Source organism: Venturia canescens, chromosome 3 (assembly GCF_019457755.1).
Source record: "Venturia canescens isolate UGA chromosome 3, ASM1945775v1, whole genome shotgun sequence".
NCBI lineage: Eukaryota > Metazoa > Arthropoda > Insecta > Hymenoptera > Ichneumonidae > Venturia > Venturia canescens.
The window spans coordinates 4972798-4999930 of record NC_057423.1 but is presented as its reverse complement, the minus strand read 5'-3'; the positions used below and the strand labels follow the sequence as shown (position 1 = coordinate 4999930).

At 43.3% G+C, this 27133-nt stretch overlaps 1 protein-coding gene across 1 annotated transcript in view; it reads right to left on the bottom strand.

Annotated features, from left to right (window-relative positions):
* Positions 1 to 27133, bottom strand: part of LOC122407957 (uncharacterized) — a 291189-nt gene that overhangs the window by 220968 nt on the left and 43088 nt on the right. The window contains exon 3 of the mRNA XM_043414446.1: positions 18179 to 18223. Coding sequence (XP_043270381.1) covers positions 18179 to 18223 — 45 coding nt within the window. The remainder of the gene's footprint in view (positions 1 to 18178; positions 18224 to 27133) is intronic.

The following is a 27133-nucleotide window of genomic DNA, read 5'->3' as shown; positions in this document are numbered from 1 at the left end:
GCTCGCGATCGGAAAAAGTTGTTATTCGAAGAGGCTCGAAGTCCCACGAACGCGGTGATTTTATTTTGAAGATCGACCACGCACTGTGACTTGAATATATGAGAATAATTTTCCACTTAGCAGTGTTTTTGTTTGCTCTATTTTGACATGAAATATTCATATCGAATTCGGAATGAGTGAAATAGTATGCGTGCTCCGCCGTATGACTGTGAGGATGTGGAACTCCGAAAGGGAGAAATCTTCCCTGTGGCTTTGGCAGAGCTACCCGAAGAAGGATGGTAATTATCCCTTAGAGGGATGAAGACTGCGGTATATTATTCTCGTTGCATACGTCAGAACGCTTTGCTGTGTGTGCAGGGAGGAGCTTTAACAAATCACCCCTTAGGACCCTCAGGCACTTCCCCAAGAAGTTTGCCTACCATTTTGTATACGTCGCGAGTGCATGTATATAGACGATGTCGTATCCAAAGTTTCTCGGTGACTTCCTAGACTCCAGGGGCAATCTGTGATACTGTGGCCTATCTACATACGAACTGTCCCTGAAGATCGTTCTTCTCGTTACAACAGAGCAATGATATTCTTGAATATATTCTTCCATATAAAATAAGGGAATCCCCTATTTTAGTATTCAAAAATGTTAAAAATTTCAAAAAATTCAAAGAGTTTATTGTCGACAGAAAAAAAATGTACATAAATGTTGGATAATAAATTGGAGTAGAGAATATCGATCGAGTGTATTTTATTAGAACAAGAAGATTTTTGAATTCCGATACAGAAAAATCATGTTTTGACATGCGCGTTTCTGTCACGACTGTGTTCTCTCCCTTTTATAAAACAATTGAAATTTCCTTCCATCTCTGATCGTAGCGTTCTCTCCCATACGTCATAAATACATTGACATTTTTTAATTCTTTGCATGAATCGAATTTTTTGTGTTTTGTCATTTAAATAAACTCTACTTTGTTTATTTTTGAATTGTAAAGTGACGGGGAACGAATAAAGTAGAATTCGTTGAATTTGAAAATTCTGTGCGATTTGACTGAATCATTCTGCTGGATCGATTCTCGATAAGGAAGAAAAAACGTAACGAAAAAATGCATTTTTAAAAGATGATTTTGGTGTTGAACGACGAACGAAATAGTGGGAACGTACTATTTTTAGCATGGCGTATCGGGGAACGTGTCAGATGCAAGAGATTCTGAACGTGATGGAATTTCTCCTCCCCCGGTGGCTGTCTCGTAGCGTGCGATGGGTCGGTATCCAGATGGGGTGGACCAGGTGCAGGTGAGTTTTTTTTACGGGCTTTTCAAGAGCGGGCAGACGAGATGCATTTTTTTTTTTTAGAGAGGATCGCGCGTGTGTACAGGAGGTTTTGGGAATTCCCGACGAATTACGATTAAGAGGGTGTGCGCAAATGGGGCTTGCTCCGACCACCCCCGAAAACTACCCCTCGGTATTTTCCCGTTATCGAACAGCTGCGCGCGCAATTCTTTATCGTTGCCTTTCAGAAGCGCGTAGGCGCGTACACACCTGCATGTATGAATGTGAGTTCACCCAATCATTCTTCCGAGTGACATTTGGGAGTACTTATAAAAAATGAAAAAACTCATAATATCGGTGCTGGGTTGCAAACCTTTTCTCGGTCCTGAAGGAGAAAAAAATATTGTGTCGTAGGTCCCAAGCGATTCTTTCTGCCGAAAAATCCTCATTCCTGTTTTTTTCTCTCTCGAAAAATACCTCAGTAATGAAGGTAGTCGTCGACCTTTTCCCCGCTTTATAACCCTTTCCTCGAGCAATAGCAGGCAAGCACTGACATCGTCCAGCGTTGTAACAGCTTGAGCAATTGCCCCTTTTAAAGTATGCCATAGGGAAAAAAGTGTGCGGGGGAGTAGACGGCCATACTCGACGTTTCACCTTGACAATAAAAGACGGTGGAAAGGGTTCAGAGGTTTCCCGGGTTACCCCGAGACGGTGTAATAAATCGATTGGAAGGAGAGTGTTGTCTTCAGAGGTAAGCTACGACACCGAAACGGCAATATAGCTTGAAGAGCCTTTTTTTCGTAGATGGATATTTTGCTATACATTCTTGACAAAAAAAAAACACGAAGCATACAAACATGCGCGCCTCCGGCGATCGGGGAAGGGGTTGAGGGTGCCTGCAGACCTTTCTTCCGTGCCGGGCAAAGGGGTAGAGATGCACAGGATATTTTAACCGTTATCTGAGTTGAGAAAATCGTCCTCGAGGCCGGAAAAACCACGAAACGATCGACAGGTGAGAATGGCCATGAAGGCAGTCGGTTGCTTCAAGGTCTCCGGGAAACTTCGTGAAAATTTTACTCCGCGTATTCGCGATATTTTCAAGGATAACTTGCAAACAAACTCAAATTCCGAGGTGAAAAAATTCAAAGTTCAATGACGCAGCTATTCTCATCTCCGCGGGTTACTTCAGTGAAAAAAACTATCATGTGAGTCGACCTTGGACGCATGGAAAAGTCATTTTTAAGTACGCATGCTCAACTCCAAAACGCAATCGCAATAACATTCACCTGTAAAATAGAATAAAGAAATAAGCTTCGGTCAAAATCACGTGCCTGGAAAAAACATAAACAAGCTAATTGAGTAATTATAAGCAAATACAAAAAAAAACGATCTTTAACACAATCTCTAGCACAATTCACGTGCAGGTGGAACAGACTGCTGCGCCTAATTGCCCTTCGCTCTACGCAGCCACCATCTGAAATATCGCATGCATCACTGCGTTCGTTAATTTATTGACCGTACGAATAAATTGTCTAGATATAATTAGATTCGCTTCAGCAATTGACACGCTTAATCGCTACACGGGACGCTACTATACAGAGGGATTCAGGAATTGAGGAATTCATTCGCATCCATCATTGTATCGCGATTGAAGATAAATTCGAATCGGTTTTCCCGGGGTGTGTAGAAGTGAGATGTTAGGATTGAGAAACGAAAATGATCGATTATCGATTTCGGTAGGAGGCTCAAACCAACGTGTTCTGTATAAAAAAAGAAGAAGATTCAACGCGAAAGATAATTTTTTTTCAAGAATTTTAATGCTGTGAATGAGAAATGTTTTGGAATCACTCGACGATATTGTTCGTGGAAAAATATGACTTTTTGTTTTCTGAATCGGCCTGTACGCCAAGAAACTGGCGTACGTGAGTTTACGAGGCTCGGGAACAGCATTATCGAGATTCGGATAACGTTTTTATGCCTCGCGGAGTTGCACGTGAAGCTTGTAAATGCAAAGGGAAACTGCATGATCCACCACATTCCCGCGGTTATGCGTGGCTTATGCTAATTATACGAAGTTGTACTCTACACCGGTCAAGGAAGTCGGTAGATACGGCAAAGGGAACGTTTTTTCCTTTCTCGCTGTCCACGTCGTTCGTTCTTTCCCCTATCATATATAGGAGAACAAATTTTATGTTCGTCCAAGAGAGTGTACAGCTTTTCCGTGTTTACCGAAGATACCGAACGATTCCATCGATCGGCTCTGTAATGAGTGCGGAGGTTCTGGTTTCCAGAGAAGGGCTTTCGCGTACACAATTATCGTCGAGGTGTACAAACGGGTTAGTGGAATCTTGAGAGGGTACCGATATAAACCTTCGTCTAGTTGCGGTCGTCTAGCCGCTTGCCTTTTAAATTCAACGCAATGTCCTATCGCACTAAGATTATTTATCGAAATGGAATAGAAAAATAAAAAATAAAAAAAAACAAAAACAAAAACAGCAACGAAGAAAATGGGGGCATCTCGTGCAATCGGAGGACTTAAACTCTTCCTTTTCCAGGCTTTTTGCTTCTAATAGAATAATAATGGTAAAATAAAAAATAATGATAATCCACAAAACGATTTTTTTACTCTCATGTGCTCGTTACGTTCGAACTCGTGGCTATTGGCTCATTCCTACGTGTATCTTCGTGTAAACCGAGAACGGTGTCACGTTGGAGAACGTGGGCCGTATACTTTTGAACGGTATATGCTCAAAGATTCGCGTAATATACCCTCGAGTTTATTATAACGTTCAAACGAAAAGGCTCGGGGGGCTCTCATATGGGCGGTCTGTAAAGGCAACAACCATTGCACCGTGCTGCGCCTGACGATTTGTGCATGCAAGCCTCTGCGAAGCCTCGCGCGAACTCTCTCTCTCATGGCTACCATCCCGGATGGCTCCTACAAACATGTTTCGATACTCTTTGATGTAGAAACAGAAATCCACACTGTTAAATGGAAGAAAAATATCCGGGCAAATGAGATACTCGCACGACGAACTAACACTTGATCCTTTTCTCTCGGGGCTCCAGTTAACTCAACATTTTCATTGGCCGATGAGACTCTTTAGGATTCTGCCGTAGCGTGCTGAAGCCTCGTGCGTTTTCGAACGGAAAAATAGTTTTTTTTAGGAGGATTGGAATAAACATTTTTGTCACAATTCTTCTCCCGAGAATTTTTTTTTTTTTTTTTTTTTTCAAAATGACGCGTTTCTGAACTTTCAAATTCAAATAAATTCAGAGTATTCTCGACAAGAATGTGTCCCGGGGCACGAAGAAATTCTAGAATAAAATAGTAACGAAATGGAATAAGACACCGGGGCGATGCAAATAATGGCGAGATCAAAAAGCTCGCGAAGGGGGTTGCATCACCGAGCGATGTGAGGCTACGGCACTAACGCGTTATATACAGACAGACAGTCTTTGCAAACTTATTCGATAGGGTGGAAACAACAAAAGTTCAATTTGGAGAAACGACAACGGAAAATCTTTTTCGTGTATTTCGTTTTTCACCGACGGCATGCCGTTTACTCATCTAGCATTTTCACCCCGACTCCTTTCGCCCCGTCGTCCCGAGTATGTATTTCGTGACCTGCGGGAAGAAAACAGCGCGAGAAGGGGTCGTTGCCAAAAGAATGAGGAATTTGGGAAGCTTGCAGCGAAGAGAAAAGTTTGAAGGGTGAATTCGAGGGGTGGAGTCGGAGGTTGAATCGAGAGGCAGCTTCGCTCGCAGGCTGATAAAATTGATCTGCTCTGCTCCCGTTCCCTCTCATATAATTTTTCTTCACCTCCGTCGTCGCTCTTTCCACTGTGGCTGCGAGTGTACTGCCAACGAAAAACTTTTTTTCATGCGTATATGAGAGTAAAACGTTCGCACATGCGAGCCCACCCATTCGTGTTCTCTCTGCGTACATCGCATCACCGAAATCCCGGATTTACGAAGGGCTAAAAACGTCGTGAAAAAATATTCAACCGTACGGAGAAAATAGAATCTGAGAATTCGTCTTGGGATATACATTTGCCACGGGTGGAAAGTTGAAAATGGCGGGGGTCTGCTGGGAGCAAAATTTTCGACGTTTTATGGTGGGCGGTGGGAGGAGGAGGCGAGTCCGAAGCTGCGGAATGTACTCGAGGAGAAACGCGACTGGCATAGAAGATGCTGAATTTTGTTTTAGACTCGACGGATCGACCGGAGCGAAAACGGCGGCCAAAGAGGGGAGGGGAGGGTGACCGTTAAATTGTATAGGGTTGAAAACACGTGGATAACAACGGTAGTCAGCGAAATTTTGACTCGGTGTTGCTGCATTCGAGATAATTTTCAGCTGAATAACAGCAAAGGTAGACGAAGCCTGCGAGACGCTGCATCGACCGCACAGCGGTACGCTCGAATTTCTATCTCGCAATTCCTCCTTCCTAGTCTCCATCTTTCACAGGAAATACACACATAAATATGAGTGTCTTTCATGGCGATGAAGACCATCAATTTCTGGCACAGTTGTGTGCTGGCACATTGCCCATATTCTCTGTACAAGACAAACCAAATTGTCCCTCCTGGGAGGCTCTCGCTGCGTTTATGATATCTCTTGCTGTTTGCAATATCGCTTGTTTCCTTTGACTTCTCATTGTAGTAGCACATCGGTTATATTATCGTACGAAGATAAATAAGTTGCTTTTGAAAGAGCGCGGTCGAGCGTACACCGACATTTACGTTGATTCGAATCAACAAAAAGCTCGATCAGGAGCATAACCGTTCTGGGATCTCATCAATTTTGCACTGGCGTTAGATTTATGGAAATTTTCATCGCGAGGCATAAATTTTTGAGGTGCAAAAAAAAATGATACTCTTCCGATAAAAATGGTTGAAGCACGTTCAGCGAAACGCTTTCGCCGAGCATACAAATTCCGAGCACTCCATATTTTGGGGAATTTTTTTGAAGACGCGGACACAGATGGTTCAACAGCTCGGCTGTCGCACCGTCCGTTACCGTATGCAATAAATCCCCGGAAAAAAAGCACCGATCCTACTCTACTATAGAGATGTGTATACAGATAAGTTGTCACGAGAATGCAAAAGAGCTGTATCGCCCTCTCTTTTTTCGCGCGTTGAATGAGACGCCTGGGAAAGTAGCTTCGAACTCATCACGCAGATACCTACGTCCCAAAGTACACGATCTCGACCTCTTCTCTTCTCATCTGCTTTCTATCTCGTCGCGTTCGCTCGGTGTGGTGCTCATTGTCTGCGAAAGCTCTCTTGTTCTCACGATGTCTATTTACCTACGTACAGAGTTCGGCTCTTTCGCTTTGCTCCGTCTCTTTCTCTCGGGCTTTTCCTCTAGTTGCTCTCGAAAGCCGTTACCGGTACGAGCCTCGGGGGATCTCCTCGCTTTTCCCCGCACATACTCTCGTTTCGACCGTACAAGAGCAGGGATTAAACGCAAATTCGACTCGTCCTTACGGTGTCGAGAGTGAAAAAAGAAAAGGTAAATAAGAAGATAAAAGTGAGAAGAGAGAAAAAGGAACGACGAGGACGGAGAGAAGGATTGCGCGGCTGGTGGGAGCCTTCTGCATAAACTCAATCCACTCTTCGCTCTCGTTCTCCAAAACCAGCCGCCCAAAGCTCTTCTGCTTCGTCTGATACCCCGCATTACGCCGAATTGAATAAGTTATTCGCTTTTCGATACACGCCCGCGATACAGAGCGTATACCATCGACATTTTTACCCTCCAGAAAATCATATATCCGTGAGTGACGCCCAAATATATACACCTTGGAAAAACTTGCTCACGTTTTTGGCGCATACCGAGGCGGCTGCAGAGAGAAGGGCCCCGATAAAGCAACAGCCCGGATATAACGTGAGCGAGTCAAACGCGCTCTCTACGATACATGCATATTTGTTCGGAGCACCGAAAAAAACTCATCAAACCACATACATTTTTCTTCCTATATACATATTCGTACGTAACATCGTGGATGCTGCAAGACTATTTTTCTGCGGGGTATATAAGAAGGAAATGGAGCAGCCCGGAGCTATAGAGAGCTACGAATTTCGCAAGGGCCTTCTCCAGCATCCAGCGGAAAATGGCTTCTCAACGCTCAGGCATCAGAGTGAATACATGCGTATGTATAACTCGAGGAAAAATGTTTTTGCATTACATTATACGTGTAATATACTTTTTGCTACTTTGTATCACTACGGATTGTATGGAATATATTATGAAAAGTTTCAACGAGATTGCGAGACAACGCGAAGAAAAATGTTATTGGAACAAATTCTCTCGGAGTAAAGCTCGAGTTGTGGAAATTTTTTATTCGAAAATATGATTGTCCCGAGGATCAGCATCAGAATTTGTGATGCGTGAAAGCTCGCTTATGAGGAGCAGTGAAAAAAGGGTTTTTTCAACAAAACCGTATTCTCGTTTCGACTTTACTTTCTAGTTGCGTTGATACAGTAAAATGTTATATTTTCTATAACATACAAAACCGAATGTATTTTGGAGAGTATTGAGCAGGGATCCGCACACAAATTTATTATCTCGTGAAAATGGGACGCGACGAAGAGCTTCAAGAGCTTGGGACAAGATCAAACGCTCGTTTCCTTCGGAGCGACTGTACGTCGGGGAACAAGCCAAGGGACCGTCGGCCCGGTTCGAGCAAACTCAAGTACGCGTTCTCACCGAATTATCCCGAGAAGGCCGATGGTCGCGGGAACTATAAAATTACTATCATCGTGTGTACAAACGCCAGACGCAATTACTATTCTGTCAAGAGAGAGAGGAATAAAATTCAGCGGGCACTTGAACGTATATTTATAGATGTACATTGTGATTCCCGTACTTGATTTTTCTTCGAATGCTCATGCAGAGGAGACTCGCGAGTGAAGAGAAGCGCATCAATGTTGCTCACAGCGGTATCGTGTTTTCTCAGATTGGTAGAAATCGGTTCTTTCGGCTGTATACAACCGCGTCGTACATATAATGTAGATAAACATCTGAGTAGCATTCAAGTTTGGATCGAAGCTCTCACCACTGGCGTTGAAACTTGCGGTTCGTTAAAATGTTGCAAAATTGGAGTCTCGCGGGATAACTTGTTTCGTATCGTACACGCGGATTATAGATTTTCTGTGCAAACGACCCGCGACAGGAAAGTAAAGATTGAGCGGAGATAAGAACGTAAAGCGACGTTCCCGACGCGCGCGAGTGCGATGCACGTTACAAAGAATCGAATGCGTTGCCGTCGTTCAAATGAATTTTTTTGTAGTGTCCCGCGAATGAGAAAGTCAATAGAAAACAAATAGGATGGATAATGATATGCAATCGAAAAATGTCGAGTTGCCAACGGGACATTAGCATAAATATATTCCCCATCGAGACGCCATATCAATTAGCCGTTTTTTCCGCGCTGGTCGTTAAACAAAACGCAAGATTGTAAGGGAGAGTCTCGAGATTCGGCCATTTATAATTCATGCAGGTTGCTCGCGTGCGTATAACAATAACTCGGCTATTTCATATAGAATGAGAGACGCAGGGAGGGGAAAGAGAATTTTTAAATAGGCGGGTATTCACGGTTGCTGGGCTCTCGAAGGGTAGGAGGAAAGAGGCAGAAGGCGAGGAAAAATGATGTTTCCTCTTTCGTTGGTATTCAAGGTGGTAGGTGGTAGTTCGAAAACCTTCCCAACTCTTTTCTTTCTCTTTCTGTTTCGCTTATGCTTTTGTACGCAGAGAAGAATATGAGCCGAGAGTCGCGGTGTATAGTCCTTGTCGGAGAGTGCCCCTCTGAATCCACTACTCGTGGGGTCTCAGCTGAATTCCAAAATGTGAGGATCTCGCGAATGCAAATGGCGCGAGTAAGAACGAAGCTTTCAGCTTGTAAGCCCTCCAACATCGAACGCGTCTGGCATTCCTGGCATCGACTATATATTCTCGAGAGCTTCCTCTCATATTTTCTCTCCCTTCCTCTCTTCTTCCGTTTCTTCAACAACGAGGACGAAAGCCTCACGGAACTTTATATTTTCAACGAGGAATATTCTAAAATCGTCTATTCTCTCTTTCTCTCTCTGCCATCTCCTTAGCCTCTGGCACGTCTTGCATAACTGATGCCAGTAGCAGCTGCTCTTAGAACTCTGGAGGATTATTTGGAGTAAAAAAAATTGGAAAATTATCCATCTTCTACCCAAGCTTAATAACAGTAATGATTTATAACGGTGAAAATAACAGTCGCCGGCAATTATAATATTCGGTCAGCATACCAACGAAATATATGTTTTTTTTTTTTCGTTATTCCATTTCCCACGAACAACGATTCCCATAAAATTCAAGTACTCTCGACGACACGTTTCCTTCTTATGGAGATTTTCTCTCGTTTCTTTTGTTCATCGCGCAAATCTTATCTCGAGCGTGACGAATAAGATACGATGTAGGTCAAACTCTCGGAAATTTTCGTGCCTACGCATAACACGAACTAGGCGTTCTCAAATGTCTCGTGCGAGGCTCTTCGCGATACTGACACGAAGCAAAGCCATTGAATAGCACAAAGAGAAAATATCACAGCATCGCTGGAAAATTTTTAATAACAATTCAGTGAATCTCGAATCGATTATGGTAAATGCATTTTTTTGATTACACATTTTGATAAAACTTATGAATTTAATATCGTCTGCCAATTGGAAATTCGAGCAAAATTAACCGAGCAAAATGCCCGAGCATTCCGAAATCCTCTCGTGTATATCTAAATAAACTCCTTGATTGTTCTTTCATACTCGTATTTATATTTACAAACACTCAGGAAGTATATTCGGTTAAAAACGAGAAACGAACGAATGGCAATAAAGAGAGAGAGAGAGAGAGAGAGAGACGAGAGAGGAGAAACAAGATCGTAAAATGCCGAAAACCTTAACGGGTTTAATTAGGGAAGAGGTAAGAGTCCGAGGGAAAGAGAGTCTTATAAACATTATAGGTAACTTGAGGTGGCAATAGAAGTCAGGTAAATTTTATGTTATTTTCCCCTTTTTGATATTTATATCAGTAGCCGAAATTGCCGAAGAATTCCCAACATAAAAATATAGGTACACGTTTTATTGCATTTTTAACAAGTCGTTAACTCGGGACAAAATCATCTTTTTTTCGGGAGGGCAAATATATTTTGTTTTTTTTTTTTCAATTTATATTCTCGACAATGGCGTGGAAAGAACAGAGTTTCTGGGACGTGCTTATTTTTTATAAAGGTCGCCAATTTGGGTTACAATTTCACAATGGTAGTCTGAAAAACTCTTGAATATTCTATTCCAAATTCATTTGTACCCGTAAAAATGGTTTATTTCTTCTCTTTCGAAAGTAGCTCAAATGATGAGAAACGTGATAGAAGTGAATCCAAAAGCTTCGGTGGTATGATTATTTCTATCGATATCGCGTGAACACGAGACGAAAATAAAAATTTTGGAGATATTCCGTTAGGCACGAAAAAGTCATCCATGAATATCTACCAAAGTTCCATGCTGTGCGTGGCTTGCCTCGAACTCAGTGCGGGTCTACGAAGGCTGCTTTCGAGCCTGGGCTGGATCTACCGCTCGGGAGACACCCGGTTGGACCACTCCGGGCTCTCGAAAGCGGGCGACTGATTCGTGTCGCCATCTGTCCACAAAATGCTCAAGCTTTTCGTTCTCGGTCGGTGCTACACGATGCGGAATCTTGGTCGTCTGAACGTTGCATTCCTGAACTACTGGACATATTTTTTCAGGCCGATTTCGCGAACTTGCATTTCATCTAGTTTCCTATAAATTTTTTCCTCTATTGATGAAAACTCGTTTAGAACCTTTTGAATGGGAAAACGATAAAGTCTCTCGTAAAAATGACAATATCGATGAAAACAAAACTTTTGTCTCAATGTTTGACTAATCTTTAGAGCCAGTGATTGGAATCTGGGCAGTGAACGATTTCTTGAAGGGCAAAAACGGTATTTATTCACTCCGGAGATCCAATCAACGTACGGTGAAGAAAATTCATTTGTTTTTGTAAATTATTTAAATTTTTATATCATTTGTCCTGCAACCGAACATCCGGGAGAGGATGAACGACGTAAAGCCCACAATTTATAAATCTGAGATTGGCGTAAGCTGTGCTGGCTCGGCTGGTAAATTCTTCAAGCATCAATAGCACGTTCATGAGGAGAGAGCAATCGCCAAGTACAGAAAGACGACTTGCCTCGACGCATGAGGCGTGTGCACGTCGAAATAAATTAGACGCTTTATGGCAAAATCTTGTAATGCGAATCTTGTATTCGTCTTGTAATGCGAAGCTTTCCGCGCTGCCAATTAGCCGTGTGCAGCGAGCACGAAATTGCAATCATTCCGAGATACTCGTTTCAAAATGGTAATGGAGTTGGACACCCTTCGAAAGTATTTTGAAAAATTTCGCATTCACCTGCACCGCTGTCTGCCTTTTCGAATCGCTCCTCTTCCGTCTCCTTCGCTCATATACTCTCCCTCTCCGTATTATATTATCCATTACACGAGTTCTCACTCATTTTTTTATCCGATTATAAATATGAGATATGAAATGACCTGACTTTTAATAACTTCATACTTTTTTAAGTCTTATTACCCGCAGTTACATACAGGAAAGAGTTTTATTTGTATTGAGTCCATCATTGCCCTGTGCCGGCGGTACAGACGTCCTGTTTTTTTTAAATCTCACTCCAAGTAGTTAAATGGAAGGTAACAAATGTCATGATCCGCTCGAAAAATCGTTATTTTCTCAACGAACTTGTTTGCAAATGAATATTGTGGCGTTAATTGATGAGGGAGATTCCAGTCGTCATCGGAGAACTTTCCTCACCAGGGAAAATAATCGAGGGGAAAAGTTTTCCTGGTCTAGAAATTCAAAGTGAAGACCTGGGCAAGGATTTTTTGGTAATTCTCGTGGCAGACTCGTGTGACCTGTACTCTCCGCGGATCGATACCGTCAGCGAAGGACCCACCTCTATAGACATATACTTCCAGAGAGCAGCGAGGGGAAGGGAAGCCCCGGAGAGCGAGAGGGTGGTCCGACGAGAGTTTCGTCCAAAGTGAACTCGACCCCACGCTGAGAGGCCATTTACGCCCCTCCGCCGAGGATCCTCGCAAAGAGGGAGAGGGAACGATCATCCCCCTCGCGCGACGCGGCCCGAAAATGTTGACTGCACAGTCTCGCAAGAGATGGCGCTACCATGCTCTCCTCTGGCCGGGAGAATCCCTCAGCCTCGATTCTGATCAATAAGATTCTTGGTCCCTCGAGCCAGACAAAATAAGTTTTGTGAAAAAAAGTGGCAGTGGATTTGAAGAAAAAGAAAGCCAATGCGATAGTCCATTTTTTCGAATTGGAATCGTTTTGGAAATTGAAGGTTTTCGGGATTGAAATAAAACTTTAATTGCAAATAATATTTGAAAAAATGCATGGCGACTCTCGTCCAGCCTCGCTTTTTAGCGCTATCATAAATGCAATCGAGAACGGCAGCAATTGATATTTTACAGGCAATAGCATAACGATTTATAGAAGTGAATAAGTTGTTCCGGATAAATAATGCCCTCGTAATCCGAGAATTCTCCGAACACGTGAATTTACAGGTATAATAAAAATAATAGAGCAAAACTTGATTGTACGCATATCGACGTTTCGTTACCAGAGTTGTCGTAACTTTATTCGCGATCATGCAATAACGATCTCGGCTGGTGATAAGCTTTGAACGAAGTTCGTTATCATAATTCAATGCAAGGAAATGTCATCTTGGTTCATTTCATTTTCTCGGCGTGTATTCCTCTATTATTTTTTTCTAATTCGATGATAATTACAGAACCGGGAAAATCCTTGCTGCGACGACGATTTTTTGTGAGAATTCACTTTCAAATGCACTGAACCGCGAGTGCAGTTTTATATTTTGAAATTGCAATGGCCAGTTGTCTTTATGTCGGGCATTTTATGAATTTTTTTACTCCATACGCGAGAATTTCGATCTGATATCCTCGACCAACCAGCGCAGAGCCAAGCACGGCTTCGTATTAATTCGCCTTACTAAAAAACCGGTTCGCCTCTCGAACCTCGTCCTCGTCTCGTGTCCGATCGAAGCTACCAAGATGAGCTCGAAGCCGACAGTATTTGTACGCGTTCCTAGACGCGTATGTATGTGGCCAAGTAAAAAATCTTACGAATCTGTTCATTTGCTCCCCAATATCTTTATCGACTCAGGGCGACGGTGCCCAGCCTCGCATACTCTCATATTTTCATCTTCTTACATGTAATGTCCGAGCTGCAAAATCTCGAGTTCATCGAACCAAGGATTTTGCACCTATGGCGAGTACGTGGTTAAAAAATTGAAGGTGACTTTTGTCCTTCGAATTCGTTTGATTCCACCCGCGGCGAACAAAAACACGTCAACGTTCGTGAACCACAAAGTTAATAGGAGCCAGATTGACGTGCTCAACGAGCAATCAACTTATGTTAGAAATTACTTTTTATTCATTTAAAAACTTTTTCACGGTTTCAAATGAAAAAAATTATTAATAGAAAGGAAAAAAAACGGTCGAGCGTATAGATTAAACGATTCAGAATTATTTATTCTGCACAGTTCATTTGAAATATTCATTCATTGGAACAAAAAACTTCGAATGCTGCTCAAGTCTCCCTAATATAATTTATCACAAAAACATGACAGACTTTAAGGATACTTTGCATTTGAAAAAATGGATTTGCATAATTAACATATACAGTTTTAGCATTAAAGAAAAATTCTCCAATCGATGATAGGATTTAGTTTCGTTCTTTTCCATTTAAATCCTACGAATTTTTATCCCGAATTTCTAACACCAGTAGGATTTACATGAATAGATAAGAATTTTTATGCGTATATTCACGTCGCACTAAAAAAATAATTTTTATGCTACAGAAGAAAATGCCATTCGGCTTAGTAGTTCCAAAATTATCCCATGATTATGTGAAGAATTTAAAAGCCGAAAAAAATGTTGCTAAAGCATACCGACATAAAAAATTCAACGGCGAAGCATTCTCTCAAAATTCACCAAGAAAACTAGAAAAACCTGCAAACTTTTCCTCATGAATTTCCGTCGTGAAATTTCATCAAATGCCCCGTATAAAAGCGCTGCTTCGTCGAACTATCGATCGATAATATTATACCCGTGGTTTAATAAGCGAGGTAAACAGCAACATGAATCGAAGTTGCTGGAGGGCCCGGTGGAAGGCGTATTCGCGATTGCTGCAAGTAAAACCATTAAACCGAGTGATTAGCGCATGAACAAAGGCGCCGCGATTCCAAGTTTCTTCCGCAGCGTGGCTGCCCGCATCTTCTCTTTTTCGTACGAACATTGCTAATTACCATACGGCTTATTACGGCGAGAATAATATCTACTTCATCTCCGGATAAGCTACGCGATGGTGATGCAAAAAAGACAAAGAGGCAGACAGACGTGAAGAAACGATGCTGTTTAAAAAATCGAGTCTTCTACGATATACAACAAGAAAAGTGAACTCGTCGGTGTACCATGACTCCGGCTGCCTCACTTTGGAGCGAATCGAAGCGACGGCCTAGAGAGATAGAGTGAGAAAAACACCCAGAAGAGAAACGGAATCTGGACCAGAGGGCAAAATGATCGACGAAAGACGGTCGGTTGGGTTTTTATGGAGTTGGGATCAAAAGAGCTGCTCAAAGTGATTGTTTTCCTTCGCGTTTGATGGTCATGCATAATTTTTTATTTCTATCTGAGCGTCCGGTGCGGGAATGCATACCGGTGAAAATATTGAGCTCGATATTAAAATGAAGAAACGAGTGGAGTAGTTTTCAAGTCTTTCAAAGGAACCGGATCTTTAAAGATACGTTTGAATTTCCAACTCTGAGTGGTCCGAAGCTCATTACTCCGAGGTCATTACGCGCCTTGAGAATTCCTCAAATTACAATTGGAAATAACGATTGCTGTATTTATACGGGGGGGGGGGGGGGGGGGGGGAGGGGGGGGGGAAGAAATTTTTCACGATATCTGATTCTGCTGCGAGTATACATAGCCGAAAAATTCGTCATTGCGTTACTCGAAATAGATTATCGGTACTAAAAGTTGATGGAGTCTGTGTTAGCCTGGAATTGAAATAAAAGTATAAGCCCCGGGCTGTTTCGATGATAAGAAGAGTTCTACGAGTTTCCGATCGCAAGGATTTCCTATCGAGAGGTAGAAATTTGCCATTTGCCCGCGTTTCCATTTTCTCTATCCTCGTCGGGGTCGTGTGCCTACGTATAAAAATCCGGTTACTTTGTAGATTTAAGCCCTTGGCTCCGTCGCTTTCTGCGCTCGCCCTCCTTTGATTCTTTCGCCGATTTCTCATCCCGGCCGTGTCGAAAAAACCGCTTTCTTAGTCTCGGAGCTAAATCTGTCTCTCTCCGTGGTTCACACTCCTCCCGTAGCCTGCCCTCGAGCTCCCTTGTCCTGCAGTGGCTTCTCCAGGAAAACCAGTGGGACGAATCCTCCCAGCAGCTCCCAGCAACATTTTCGGTCGGCGACGAACGCACTCGAGGGAATGAGACGGACGAGAAAAAGACACGGTACAACTCCGAGAAAGAGGAAGATGGCAAAACGAGGGAGTAGGTGGGAGCGAGACAAAACTTGCTGGCCAATCAGAGCTGAGCTCTCTCCTGCCCCAGGCCGATCAATGCTAAAGCCCTTCGTGTACCAAGTCCGTGTGTACTTTTGTCCACACTCCTGCAACAACCGGGAAAATGTGTCGTCGCGTTTCATGCACCAAGTTTCATGTTACATACTCAACAAACCGAGCGAATGTTTCCAATTTACCTTATTCGATTCCTCTATTCAATTTCTCTTTTCATTTCCTTGAAAATCGCCTGTATTTTGCCGCGATCGCGAGGACGCACAAAAAATTTTAATCACTTTGACTTCTCGCGTTTCATCGATTGAGCTCGGGACTCGTCATTTCGTAGCGTGTTATATTCCGACACACACTGTTTTACAACTCCGCGATTCTGCATCTTGCAATCGATAAGCGAAGAAAAAGAGTATCATGAAGTTTCCCAACGACGTTCGCCATTATACGGAGTCACGAAGCTTCACTCGGATGCACAAATACTCTCCAAGACTCGTCTACTTAATTTTAGCTACATTCTTCGCCCCCAACCCTCCTCGAACCCGGCTAATTCAACGAGAAAATTTATGCTCAGTTCCTGGCAGCTCAGACTCACAAATCTTTGAAATTCAACGCATCGTCCCTAAGATTTGAAAATATAGATGAAACGTAACTTCGCGATATGCCCTCACGTATATTATACAAGTAGATAACGTTCACGAGACCTCAGGAGCTCTCATCGGATTATATATTCTCGTCTTCTTGCTGCATTTCCCGAGAATCCCTTCACCAACGTTACATTTACTCGCGTCGCGATCGATGCTGCGCATTGCAACTCAAGTCCGTTACATAATTTGAGTGATTCGTTTGATTCTGTTTATTTATTCAGTCGATAAATTATTTAATTAAATTAGAATTATTTGCAGAAGTAAAAAAGACTTTTTCGTGTTACTTTCAGCCATTTTTAAGGATCGACTGTGGTTTCTCTCCCATTTTAAATTGAAATTTCAGTGGAAGTTGCTTCCAATCGAATCGTTAGTAGAAAGGCGCCTGGTCCAATTGCCTGGTCCAATTTTAAGGATTGAGAAATCCGCACAATTTTCCGAGTATTTTCTTCGTTTTTGCCTTATTCGGTAGGATATTTGGTGACCTGAAGGTGCTTCATCATGCAGCTAGTAGAACCTTCAGAAAAGCTCTTCTCCTTTTCGTTGTTTCAAATTGTGCGTGCATTCTTTTTCAACAGCGATAGTACACAACGTGCGCTCTTACCTCTTTTTACATTTATCCGGTCCATCTCACAATCGGCACGATCTGTTACCGGATTATTCCAACGTATATATTTTAAGACGGAACCGGGACGCGTATGCGGGATATTTTATTCCAAAGTTGGATGAAGTTCGCGTTAATACACAGCGAATGTGTGCACGCTGTTTCTATTTTCAGTCGATGACTCGTATAGTCTCGTCAGGGGCCGGCACAAACAGTTTCATTACTCTTCACTTAACTTCAGTTAATTACTCGTTACCGTCATTATTGACAGTAAGAATGTATGGCGTTTGAGCCATTGCATTTGAAAGTTTCAAGGACGCTACTTCGTATAATTTATTACAAGTGCTCACACTTACATGACGGACGCGAAGTAGCACGAGAAATATTTTTGATCGTTGAGCATTGCAGTTGGACCAAGAAAACGATTGAAAGGTCAATTAACCTGGAGGAGTTCCGAAAGGAAAACTCGATTTTTCTTGGTCCACCGTTTCTCCCTTCCTCTCTCTCTCTCTCTCTCTCTCGTCATATCTCACCCTTATTTTTCTTTCAGGGAAAGAACGTTGATCGTAAGAAACAAAATTTCATCAAATGGCCCTTCGCGTGGAACTTTCTTTTCATGGCTGACGAAGAATTTCGCGGATGGACGATCACGGGGTTTGGAAAAACGAGAGAAAAGGAGAGAGCAGCTTGCTGATAATTCGGGTGATTTTATGCCACGAGCGTAGGACGGAGAGAGCAGCCCAGCATCATGACTAGCATCGGCGGATCTAATTTGTAAGGAGAGAACAAGCCAGAAAGCGGCGCTTTCTTTCCCTTTCGCTGGGAACTCATTTTGATGCTGATACTGAACGCGCTCGATCCTGCCGTGTGACGGTGGAAAGAAAATTGCGCTGTGTCGACGAACGAGGAAAAAATTGGTGAAAAGAGAAAAAGAGTAAAAAAGCGTACTGGGAGTGTGGAAATTGGATGGATAGCGGAGTGTATCCAAAGGTAAATTGACTTACCCATTGGCCGCTGAGCCGCCATGGTCCCGGAGGTTTCCGCCGCATCTGTAGAAAAACAAACATCGAAAAATAATTCTCAGTAAACTCGTCGTGAAATATCATCGGAAAACGCGCTTAAATCGTAACGAATTTAGTATGAAAAACGCTTTTGCTAAAGTGTATTCCACGATGAAAGCCGCTTTCACGTGTTACGCCCGACGAGAGACACATTTTTCTTTCTCGTGTGTCGACCTCCGGGAATGCGTCGGAAAAGCTTTTAGCAGAACTTTTCCAAAATGGATAACACTCGCGTTCTCCCTTAGAGAAAAATCGATAACCCCAATGGTTCGAAGTGTATATACGATAGAGAAATACTCACTCCGACGAGATTTTCTCTGCAGTCACGATTACCTCTTCGTCGGAGATGGAAAAGGGGAGCGGAAAAAAGAGAGAAAGCTGGGCGAACAATCGTGGCCCGCAATGGCGGGACGAGCACTCAGCACCTTTTGGCTCAGCGTGTGAGATATGCGATACGGCAGATGGAGAATTTACGTGCTCGATCGAATTCCGGAGACCCTGATTCGAAAACACGCTCTCCCACAAGAGTGAAAAAGACCCCGAAATTTCAGAATCCCAATGAAATTGATGTAATCAAAATTCGTGAGAGAATGCATGTCATTTACTCTGATACTTGAATTTCAATGGAGATCGCGCACACCCGAAAGCTGGATAAGCTTGCAAAAAACCCTCGTAATCGTACGATCTAATCGTTGTGGGGGTCAAGATAAAGCAAAAAATAATATTGAATCGTAAACAATTGAGCGATTTCAACGCGCTGTTAAAGCGATTGTAGCTTCATTACGAACGTCCATTCACTTTGGAGGCGAAGAGGTAAAAACAGGAACGCTCGCCTCGAGATTAAGGTGTCGTTGGATTTGAGAACGTTGCTCGAATAAAAACATTGACGTCAATAAAATCGTGAAAAACAACTGTAAAAAAATAAGTTGAAAGGAGTGAAGAGGAATTTATCTTTTTGTTTGAAACTCGATTTAGACGTGACAGTGCGTGAGAGTCCGGCTCGTGATCTCGGCAACGAAACGAGCACGAGCGCGCATGTAGCCAGGAGGAAAAGAATTGGAGTTCTCGTCGATAAGAGAAGACGAAGTAGACCAATCGTCGTATTCCGCGTCGTTAATTTATACGGCGGCTAAGTTTGGATAATCGCGAGGCAAGAGCACGAAGCCGGAGCGATCGAAGATCGTTCCGAGCGTTTGTAACGCCTCGCGCGGCCGGGTTTCTCATCGCAAAACAATCGAGGCTACGCGCATTACGGAGATCCTACAATAAACTCTCGAAACAAGTTCGAGATCGGAGCAAGTGGAGTAATTGCAGGGAGCGAGTAAAAAAGAAAATCTCGAATGTCTGCATCGCGGTTACCAGCAGACCGCATATTTCTATTCCGCACTTGTGCCACAAATACTCCGCGTTTCATCAATTGTACAGACTTTCGTAGTACGTTTCTGCGCAGACTTCGCCCTCTTTCCCTTCTTTCTTTCTTCCACACTTCGCAAACTTCACTATCCCCGCATAATGCGAGAGAATACAATTGAGATGTATTTTCTTCGCTGATAGATCCTGCAGAGAAATATTCACGAAAGCGAGATAACCGAGCTATTGCGAACAATAATAATAACAAAATTCTCGAAAGCCCGAGCTACGGATACAGCGTGCGACTGCTATCGTGCAGCGGTTGCATTTACGTACACAGATATATGCTTGGTAAAGTACGAAAGGACCTAAAGTGCGCAATTTTACGTTTCTGTATGATGAACTACGCCCTTTTCGATGCCAGAACCGCATATTTTCTCCAGCATCTTACGTCTTGTACGCTGTCAATGCCCAGCAGTCAAGTGAGCTCCTCACGTAGGAATGGTGGCTATATCGGAGAGTGCATTCACGTAGCTCTCTCAATACGCCCAAGATACAGGTAAAATATATACATATTAAATGTAATAATATCATTGGTATAACTATAGACGGAGGGAGCTCGAATGTTGTCGAGTTTGTGGCGCATTTATGAGAAGAGCTCCGTGTTCTCTCATAGAGCGAGTAGCTCGAGGTTTCCTAGGTAAAGCCAACGCAATATGAATAGATACAGGCGGATGGGTTTCCCACTGTTCAGGGGTCGGGCCACGATCCCCGACGGCGTTGAAGGGGATTGCCACTGTGCGGTATATACCTATCCCTATTGCCGCTGCGTGCTCCGTAGCTTCGACTCGAGTCGCGGGAGGGTAGGCGCTTCCCCCTAAAAGACAGAGATGGGCCTACCCCTTGGCCTTGTTCGTGACGAGAACACACGAACGAAAGGCCATGCGGCTAACTCCGATAATCCACCTTTCTCTCTCTCTCTCTCTCTCTCTCTTCCTCTCTCTTGCAACCACGCACAGGATATTTACCCTTCTCTCACTTTCTCCGTTTCACCGTACCCAATCTCCAGCTAGCAACGAAGGTGGATATTCGTACCCGGCTCACCTGCACCCCGCCTCGAGAATCCATCGGTGAAAGTGGGATGGGTAAAGACTGTTTCGTCGTATATGCATCTTTTGCCCGTGTGTAGGTATAGCCACCGAAGGAAAATAGGTTAGCCAGGACTAAGGGAAGTCTGGAAACGTGCCGCAGACGCTGCACAGCCATTCCTAGCCGTCCACCCCTCGGGATCGGGAATTCGCCCCTCTACCCAATCCAATATACTCCCTAAAACAGCAGCCATGTTCCTTCTCATTTTTGCCCATCCCCTCGATCCTCCGTGCACCTTTATACGATCTTCTTATTACTTTGACACGGTCTAACTTTTGAATCCTCGTATTATCGACGTGCTCTTTCCAGATACACCAAATATAATCCTCCGGGCTTCCAGGTGTCAGAGAGTTTCTGGAGCGATTGGGCTCTGAGCGAAGACACACTTCGCATCTTGTGAGTTATTATCACTTTGGTCTTTGGCACTCGATGATACGCAGTTTCAACTTATTTATTCCATTTATAGTTTCTTTCCTCAGTCTGTATTTTCAAGCCGAACGACAGATTTTAGTATCTGTGTACATATAACGTTCAATTCCGGTAAGTGTACTTATGCGTGAGAAAGCTCGGGAAATTAAACGAATGATGGAAAGATTAGAATATACGATCGGTTGAGTGTACGAGTGAATTTTGTTAATTGTGGATATCTGCGATACGGGAAGGAGCGTGGAAATGTGGCCCTTTCAGCGCCGCACACGCGAATGTACGTTAAGGCGATATCTCCATCGTTATCTGTATATACGAAGTCGCGAAGGCTTTCTGAGAGTCTCAACATTATTGCACAAATGCACGATTGCACGTTGCTCTATCGGGAACTCCAGCAGCCTTTAAAAGAATAAAATGAACCCAATAAAGGTTTGAAGGGTCTTTCATTGGTTAACAGGATAAAAACGAGCCCCACAAAGATTACTTGCAGGCCTGTAAGTGACCACGATCGATGAGATTATTCATCGGATATCGAAAAGCTGAATTTAAAAAAATGTTTGACAATACATTTGCTGTCGTTGCTTCCCTCGGCAGCCGAGTAATAATGAGGCGAAATTTTATTTTACAGCGCTTGGTGTGACCAGAAGTGGTCCAAGAGAAGGCAATAAGAGACGAGAAAACGGAAAGGAAGGAGCAAGCTGACAACCCCCATTGAGCGAAGCGGACCTCAACCATTATACAACCCATTGGAGATGCGGTGGCTCCCGGAAAACCGGAGAAAATGGGAGCAAAAACAGTTACCACGGTGCTGTATATTGCCCAGTATGCTCGGACACGAAACCCCAAGACCTTTCGGCCTTACCTGCTTCTTCTTCTTCTTCTTCTTCTTTGCCGAGGCAACGATTCTACTCCCACAACAAGAATAAAAGGCTGTGGCTCGGTACCCGCAAAAAAGGACATTTTCTCGCGATCCCGTTAGGTCGTTGCGCTCATTCCTCTTTTCACCCATTCCACGCTCTTCTCAATTTTACTTTTTTACCTCGTCCTACTATCTCCTTAACCCTTCCCGATACGAATCTCACCGCGTGGTTAAATTCTCCAACGTTTTCTCATTCTTACCCCTTTCCCAGGATGAATATAAAAGGGAAAAATCCCACCAGGTAACACAAGGGTGAAAGCACATCTTGTCGGATTTATGGAGGGTGCTAAATTTTTTTCATTCTGCCTGAGAAATTCAGGGGAACCGAAAGAAAACTCATTTTTATAAACAAAATATGTTCCGAGAAGTTGAAAAAGAAAATGGACATCGAAGCTGCTTGCGGGAGCGGATAAAGCTCTTCATCCCTGTAGCTTTTTTTCACCACCGCGCAACTTCGTCAAGATAGATATTTGAATGAATTTTTCTATTGATTTTGTATTCCCTCGATAATCCTGAAGAAAAAATCGTGATTTCCCCAACTTCTCTATCACGCTGCAGCGTTTTCCACCGAAAAAATTATATTTTGACGAATTTCGTGTATGCATTTGTGCGCTCTAAATTATTTTGGTTAATGTCACGATTGTTAGAATTTCCTTACCCCTGCTGAGGCTCGATCGCGTCTGACACGCTCCTGGAAACTTTCCTTGATCGCTTTCTATTTCTCGTAAGATTCTACTCCATTAATTTGTTCTTGAAAATAAAAAAAAAGTCCGGTAATTTCGCCGAGATTGTGATTCGGGTCCTCGTCTATGCTGTACAAATCGTCCACTGCACAGCCTCGTTGTTTCTCGGGGTCTCTTATACGTTTCAGGTACGTATATACTCGTAGCCTATTTGGCGTGTCAACTTTATTGCACACTAGATACGCCAGTTACCAGGAGCTTTACGTCCTCTTATCGGCACCGCAAACTGTATCAGGGGAGTTCCATAATCTTTTTCTCCTCATATGTTTTCTCTTCATTTTGCATTTTTTTCGTCGCCAATGAAATCTTTCCCCACCCAATGAACTCTTGGATACCCGATGAAAGGCATCGACAACGTTTGCTCATATAATAAGCGATATACGACCCGCCGAGGCAGTCTAAATGTCGTCTCAAAGTATATTGCTTTGCTCATGTTTTGTATGCAGCGAGTCTGGGCTCGATATTGCACATTAAGCTCGTCGAGTCTGAGAATCAGTACGTTAAATAAATGAACCAAGTTATGCAGACTGCAAGTATTATTGCAAATAAAATTCGTCTCTAAGACAGGTAATTATGTTCTTAATGAAACCATTCCAGAGTGTAAAAAACCTAATGGTGGATAACATTAAGGATTCTTCGTCTATAACACAATATTTCGAGACTTTTGCTACAAAGTAACAATATTTTCAGTGCTTTTTTTCATCCTTCCCTTAATTATAAAAATAATATAAACATATTCGATCGAAGTGGACGGATTCCGATTCGTTGACTTATTGAGCGATGATCTAGCATGGAAGTGAGCATGGGCACGTGAATAACGAATGCTTATCAAATGTTTCATTCCCATAACAACGATTGGATTAAAATACACGTCTCTATATTTGCGGTGTTGGTATATATAGCGCGGTGAGTTGTTGGTGCTCGGTGGACGTCTTGAAAATGGGTACCCTCGATAGCAGAACGATAACAGCGATGCTGGAAGATCGACTTTTGCCCGGTTGTATGAGTGCCTCGATAATGGCACAACTACGGAGGACTCTCGATATAGAAACTCTCTCGTTCGACGATCGCGTCCGCGGATCGAAAAGTAATTTCTTATCGAGCTGCGCGAGCAGCTACTAGATGCGCAAACGGCCAGGGGTCGAGGGAAGGCAATTTAATTAAATTCGTCCGTGCACACGAACGTAAACCTCGTTACGGACGTGTGGCATCGGGACGTCTCTCAATCTTCCTCTCTCCTCCTTTTCTCCAATTGTTTTTACCTCCTCTCCTCTCCCTCTGCTCTTCGCACATATTGTTCGCCAGCTTCTCGATAGTCCACAAGTGCGCGCCCCTTCACGCGGAGCAACAACGCGCGCACCGAGCGATATTTTTTCTCCTTCCGACACGTGGAACGCTTACGCTATTCGCGTCGCATATCCCATTCCCCGGTCGGTGAATCCCCTCCGTACTTTAACAATCTATTATTCTAACCCACCAGTCAGGGGACAAGCGTCATGCGTAATTTTACTCTCGCGACACACATTATTCCAATCGTTCCAAGACGCTTGTACGCCCTTAATATTTAATTATTGCCTGCCAGTCACGTGCTCGGAGGCTCTCTAATGATTTCCTCCTCCGCGATACAATTTGACTTGCATGATTTTTTCATCAGTTCATTTGTCGCGGTGCACCAGAATTTTTCGACGGAATCGACGGAGCTCGTGAATTTTGCAGAGCTCCAGACTCCCCGCGGTGAGCCTGGAATATGGAGAAAGTCATAACACGCGAAATAGGCAGGTTGCGTCCGTGAAATCGAAATTTTTGGAAAACAACACAACAAGGAAATATGCTCTCTACTCGGAGCTTTTGCGAGCGCCATAACGAAATGGAAGACGAACATGTTTTTTTGTTGTTTATTCTATATGTATTCTGTAATACGAGCCGGCGTAATATTGAATCTGAAATTGAGCCTAGCGGTGTGTATCCCCGGGGAAATATGGAGAGGCGAACGCTGATACGTTCTGGCCTTTGGGTGATGCTCTTCTCCCGCGTACAGAGGTGTATCACAAAAATCCCCGCCCACATCTTCCGCTAGGTAATTTCGTTCATATAACGCGGTATATACAAACATACGCCGCGGTCTCTTTTTCCTATCTCATATTTCATCATATTTTTTGAGAGTCTGTACGATTCGTTGTTTCCCGACGGGACAAGATCAAATCACGGTAAGATCACACCGAAGAAAGCTGCTATATTTTTCACTGAAATCCACACCGGCTATTCCGCGGCTGGATAAAAAAATTATTGATACTTGCGGGAATATCCCGAGAACATCTTTCCATTATTATTCATTATGACAGAAGCGAAGCGAGGCAGAAGGCTGCATGAATAATGTGTCGAGAACGAGTAACTCGGCGAGCGGAGGAGAGAAAATCCAATGTTTTCTTCGTAAATGCTAGAAAATTCGTTCGAGTGTCAAATTTCCCAATAATTATGACAGTTAACGAAGTTAATGTGGTTTTGTCCTCTGAATAAAATTCGACCGGTGAATTTGACAAACCGCTAAGATAAAAACAAAGCCGATGCTGCCTCCGTGGTAGGAAAATCCAGAAGCGTACCGTCGCGCGGTTCTAGTCGAGGATGTAGAGCGTCGTCTGCACAGCGAGAAGACGAAATCTTTCCCTTGGGAGTTTGAGGCGAATCTTATCGTGAAAAGCGCATTGGAGAACGAGACACTCGCGTATTCTTCAATTACAAGTATATAGATGAGAGAGTAGAATCGAGAGCGTTTAAAAGAGCTCGAGCAGAAACGTACTCAGCTCTCGGTATGTTCAGTTTCGACGTGACTCCGAAGTAATGAGCTCCGAAATTATTGGATCCAGCGAACGTAGCGGACGTTGTAAAAAATAAGGAGAGGAATAGAAGGAGGAAGAGAGGGAGAGGACCGAGAGGACGGGAAATATGAGCAAATGCATCTCAACGGCGTGCATATATCTTGGTTCGTCAGAGCAAGACGAAACTAAGCAAACAGCAGTACTAAAATACCTTTCCTAGACCGGTATAAATAGCTCGACGTCTGGTCGCACCGAAAGGGGCGTGATGTCGAGGGCTTATCGCGTTTAATTTAAAGAAGTTACGCCTTTGCGAGATCGGGCAGCGGGTACACATCTCCATGGTACATTGGAACGATACCAGTGGATTCCGTCTCCCGAGGGATATCGCAGAACCCTAGCGCTATTTTATCAAAACGTGATCCCCGGGTCAAATACGAAAATTCGTACGTGGCCGAGTTGCACAAGCAGTCCGAAATTTGTGGTAATATACTCCGCAGCCAAAAAGTTATTTTGACAGGAGAGTAAAAAGAAAAAGAGGCGAGATATATTTATGTATAGCGAACGTGTCCAGGGAAACGCCAGTAAAAAAGAAAATATGGCCATGTTCCTTCAAGTATTTAGCTACTGTCGTCCAACTTTCATCATTATTTTGACTCGTTTATATTTTCGAGGTTATGTGAAAGTTTTCTTCGCTCCTCATTCACTCCGTGTCCATCAGCGTGTAAAAGATATCATCGCCGACGTGAAAAAGTGTGGAATGGTCACGGGACTTCTTTCCCCGGAATGTTATCTACCTCGGCACATAACTTTCCAGCTCTTCCATAAATAAATGATTCCGTTGAGAAATATATCGCTATAAACAACTCTATCGCGAATTATTTCGTGAGAGATTAAAAGCTGGGCTTATGTACGCGCGGCGTTTGTTCGATCGAATGTCCCATTATTCATCATTTACGATTATATTACGAACAACCATCTTCGAAAAGCTTCTTTTTCGCGCGCCAGGAAGAGTCCTCCGGTCTCGTCGAGTATCGTGTATTTGGCACGCGGTCTATCAAGTCTCTCGCGGATATTAAAATTTACGGATTAACATATACTGATATAAAATGAAACGTAAAAAAAAAAAACAAGTGATATGCACTTGTTTATTTACTTTTCTTTTTTTAATGCGCCAATGATGTTGCAAAAGATTTTTACACCGCCGGGGGAAAGAGTGCAGCGCTTCGTGGCGTGCTACACGACATTTCGTGGCTATCGTCGTTTCTCTTTCCTTCTCTTTTTCTCCGTCTCTTTGGCCGCCTCGTCGGCAAGCCTTCGAGCTTATAGTTGCAAATTACAAAGTTCACTACATTGTGGTCGAGTTTATACATCTTTATGATGCACTTGAAGGGGAACTTGTGGGCACACGTGGAGGCGGTGACCATTCGAGACGGCGTGTATGTAAACACACCCGAAAGTCAAATAATATTAAAAAACATCGTACAATTCTCCATGT